This window comes from Trachymyrmex septentrionalis, unplaced genomic scaffold (genome assembly GCF_001594115.1).
Source record: "Trachymyrmex septentrionalis isolate Tsep2-gDNA-1 unplaced genomic scaffold, Tsep1.0 scaffold37, whole genome shotgun sequence".
NCBI classification, from domain to species: domain Eukaryota; kingdom Metazoa; phylum Arthropoda; class Insecta; order Hymenoptera; family Formicidae; genus Trachymyrmex; species Trachymyrmex septentrionalis.
In genome coordinates, this window is record NW_017305536.1 from 2513647 (window position 1) to 2518537 (window position 4891).

General features: G+C 31.8%; 1 protein-coding gene across 1 annotated transcript in view; it reads right to left on the reverse strand.

Moving 5' to 3' along the window:
- Positions 1-15: 15 nt before the first annotated feature.
- LOC108750445 (lachesin-like) overlaps positions 16-4891 on the reverse strand; it is a 30777-nt gene continuing 25901 nt past the window's right edge. Inside the window, 2 exon segments of the mRNA XM_018489881.1 lie at positions 16-368; positions 3914-4015. Of these exon segments, the coding sequence (XP_018345383.1) occupies positions 157-368; positions 3914-4015 (314 nt within the window). The 3' untranslated portion in view covers positions 16-156.

The window sequence follows — 4891 nt, forward strand, 5'->3', positions numbered from 1 at the left end:
ATGATAATCGTCTTCTTTTCGGCCGTTGATAGCCGCAAATCCTTCAATAAGTGCGCTATCATCAGTTAATTGATCCCTTGCGCGGTTGAGGAAAGATTGCAGAATTTATACTGCAAGCTGGAAGGACATCGACCAATCATCCTCACTCCGCGACGACTACGACAGGGCGGAGAGCATGATTATGCAAATCGCTGCGCTGGATCGCGTCACGCAATGCCACGTGCTGCTTTTAGATGACATCGATTGCGCCGTGTTGTCGATTCTTCGCTGCCCGATGTCATTGTCGACGTTTTTATGGCTATTAGTATCAATGACGTTCTCAGCTTCGTGATTCTCTTCGTGACTCGGCCTGCCACGGATTCGCGTTTCTAAAAACAATCATCGTATATCAATAATATATCAAAGTCTTAATAATATACAGCTTTAACTAAAGGTATTACCTATATATTATTTATTGATCTAAAATTCTTTCTTCTTTTGCTTGTGTTGTTTTCGATTGATTACCGACATTATACAGTACCGCTCATAAGTTTCAATAAATGCTACTTTTGCAAAAGAAAACGTCAACTAATTGCCAAATGCATTAATCGATTGGGTTCTAATGATCTTTTTTATATTTGAACCAAAGAAATGTTAACGTACATATTTTAATTTAATTTCTATGCAAAAAACAAAAAAGGAAATTTAAAACAAACACTAGCAAACAAATATTTAATCAAGGTTAAAAGTTGTGAGTAAGTAATGTACTCTATTTTACAATTATTGGTTGTGTAAGGAAAAGTGAGAAACAGTCTGCAAGAAAAATAAAAGTGCTAATAAACACTGATTAGCGTTAGTTTTTTGTGATACAAATTCCGTGAGTTTTAATATTACATTCTCCTTTTTAAAAATGTACAGAAAATATCAATTTGAGTTAAAAATTATTTAATGTAGAATGTAAAAACAATTTTTCTTATCTATTTCTTTTACAAAGTTTACCCTTTATTGATACTTTCGAACGATATGTAAGTTTAAAGAGTTGAAACAAAAAATAATTCACAGCAATTATAAATCAATTAAGCTAAAACATTAAATAATGATTAATAATGTGTCTAATATTTTTGACCAAGGGTATATTACACGACATTTTGTGACTATTAAACGATACTATATAAGACGACCATTCGTGCCGCGAATAAGTGGAATATTCAAAAACGAAAGCTAAGGGCAAACTCTTAAAAAATTTATAGTATCTTCTACTTCAGATAACGGGAGACGTGGTGAATCTTTCCAATATTTTTGCTGTATATTTGTATTCTTTCTGGAAACATTGCTTATGGTGGACGTCGTCGTTAGCGTACTTTTGCATTACCTTTGCGATGAGTAACGCGACTCTCATTGTCTGTCCGCCGGGGAGATCGTAAACCAAATCGCGTCCAACTCATTGCTATCTGAATTGCCGCGACTTCGCTCATACCCGTCAGTTTACATGATAATCGAAACAAGTTTGGATACCGGCGTTGGCGTCCCGGGTGCAGATTACTTGCCATAGTTGGACCGAGCGCGGTAGTTCATAAACCGCATGGGATTTCATCAAAATCCCGTCGAGAGTTCCGCGTTTGTCGTGGCGGAGGACGGTACAGGAGGTAGAGGCTTTCGGTATGGGAAGGAGGACTCCGAGGCGGCATGGCACGTTGCTGGAAGTTTTGTGGAATAAACTTCGCGCCTTCCGCGAAACTTTCCGTAGGAAAGTTCCGCCACTGCCCGGCGGCGTGTAAGTTCTCGCATTACGTCGGGGGCGATGATTTAAGACGACGTATCCCGGCGAATTTCGGGTCGCGGCAACGTATTTGCGGAAGGTGACGTGTTTTCAAGCGTTCCTCCTCACTGATCGCATAGATCAACATTTTATTGCTTGAATTACGAATGTTCTGGCCATACGTATACCGTGAGCGGGACACATAAATCCGATACACATAAATTTCATCTCGTGGGCGAGAAAAGAAATTTAAATTTTGTAAACACTTGTTCTATGGTAATAAAGTATAAAATATTTTCCCCACTAGAATATCGCTATAAAAAAGTATGTTATTGGTATCAATTCCAATCGTATTGATTTACAAGGTTTCTATTTCTCAACACCTGAACGATGACCTTTATATATTATTAATTGCTGAGAAGAGAATATAAGATCAACAAATTTCCATCACTCACAGATTTTTAAAAATCAAGGACTTTATTTTTAAAAAGGCTTTATAAATTAAAATAATTTAGAACTTTTTGGTTTTTCTTTATAAAATAATATAAATATCATCATTCAGATATAAAAAAACAGATGAAGCCTTGAAAATCAACGCAACTCTTTATATTAAAAGTTGCTAATAATAATTTTAATATTTTAAGGTATCACTTAAAACTGTACGTAATAAATGGGTCTTTATACTATCACATTTATTTTCATATATTGGAAAACAATATTTAAATACTTTATGTATTATATACATAAATTTGTGATATTATATAAAAAATTCAAAGAAAATTTTTTTTTTAATTAAAGTATTAAAATTTTTTGAAAAACTCCAGTTTTTTCAGTGTACAATGTGTAAAAAAAACACTGCAAAAGTTATCATATCTTAATCACAAAAAAAGTACACACATTCATTTTTCTAAAAAAAAAAGAGATGATCGGAAGCGGAAGGAAGCAGTATAATTTTTCTATAATTTTCAGTATAATTTTCATTAACAATTATTATTAATATAATTTTACAAGTATAAAATTTCAATTAGATAATGTGTAGCCAGAATTTACGACCCCGAAAAGTACCGCATGTACTTAAGAATAAGGTTGGTAACCCATATTATTGCTTGCAAAAAACAAAATGTTAATCAAAATTTGTTGTTGTTGATGGCATAATGCATATAAAATCGAGATAATTTTAAAGCAGAATAATCAAATTAATACGCGTAATGTTAACCACAGTTAGCGAATAATGGAGATCTGCAATCATGATGTACAAGTCTCACGAGGCATCTGGTTTCCATTGAATTCCCAGTACAATTGTCAAATCTCACCTTCGTCGCGCAGTCGGATAATCTGATTTTTGTTTCCTCTGAAAGTTCCGCGAGGTTTGCACAGTCGGAGCTTTGAATATTCAAACTTGTTTCGACAACACCGCAACTGTCGCCAGCGTGCGTAATTGTAACGACGGCGATGTAGAAAGTCAGAATTGCCACTTATAATATTCGTCGTATTAAAATGACAAAAAGATAAACAAACTTTTTATTCCCGCCATAACACGAATGCATGTGTGTTGAGAAAATCAAAATATTTAAATTTTATTTTTTACATTTTATGTTTTATAATTTCTCACACAATATTAAAAATCTTAGTTATTTCATTCAAATTAACTATATACATTGGAATAAATACAATTATAATTCAATAAAGATATTTTACATTATATAAAATATTAAGAGTATTTTTCAAGTGTAATTGTATTTATAGCTATATGTGTATATAATTAATTTGAATGTTTACACAATAAAATAATTAATTGAGAATGTCGAAAAATTCTTTTTGTATAAAAAAATCGCGTAAATATAAAATTTGAATATTCTGATTTTGTTAACATGCATTCGTGGCAAAAATAAAATCTGTTTTCTCTTTCGTCATTTTATAGTAACATTTTTATAGTAACATTATAATATTACAATTTGAATTTCGTATCTATCAAAGCAAGTAAAATATTTATTTCATTTCAGAAATCTTTAAACGCGATTAAAAACAAAATTAAATGACTTTGTGTCAATATAATGCGTTTCTATTTAAAGTATCTCATATTTTCCTGAAGCTTCAACCTCGTTTAATACAAAAATCTGCGCTAGTAATAGCAAAAGAAAAAAAGCTTAAGCGAATAATGAAAAGCGAGCGAACCTTCGCTTCTCACGACGGTCGACAAAGATGCATCGGTTATTTCATTAGAGCTCGGCTCTAAACTGGGCATGGGCTTTTGTCGCGACCACTGGATATTCTCCACTGAAAACAATTGTTCTTATTAATTATCTGCATAACGGCTAATAAAGAAAAGTACGACTGAAACGATTATCTCAATATGTATTAAGTAAAGTGGCGCTAAGAAATAAAATTGTTTTTTTGACACATTTCATACTGAATCAATTTTAAACAGTTCGTCGTAGTAAGATTATTATATTTGTAAAGTAAAACATATTTCATAATAATTAAAAGCTACATAGGTATTATCAAAAAGAAGGAAGGCTAATGCATAAAATGTAAGGCATAAAACAAGTAAGAAAAACTTTTATTAAATAAATAAAAGTAAAGTATAATATATGTTAAATTTAAATAAGAAGTGTGACAGGTAAAATAGATAACAATGTGTAAAACGATATCATTATCAAAATAGTAGTAAAAAAAGTACAATAAAATACATACATAATGAAAGAAAATTAGAGTAAATTTAACATATTTAATATTTACGTATGTACGCGTACACACACACATATATGTGTTTTCATGATAATTACATGCGCACACACAAGAATATTATTTAATCTGAAAGAGCAATAAAGCGAGAAGAAAAAGAAGTATCAGATAAAAAAAATTAATAAAGGAAGCAAGAAATTAATAGGAATTACTTTATTGCAATGTAAGAAAAATTGCAATGTAATCTGAAACTTCGTAATACGATGCACTGGATATGAGAGTGAAAACTGAGCATGTAGTATTAGATCTTGCATCTGAAACTCGAGGTTAGAGTGAAGTAAACCATTGCAGAGAGAGAGAGAGAGAGAGAGAGAGAGAGAGAGAGAGAAGATGGATTAGTACATTATAAACAAGACACACACAACATAAATTTTTGTTGAATGTTTAACCAACTAGATGTTTGATGTA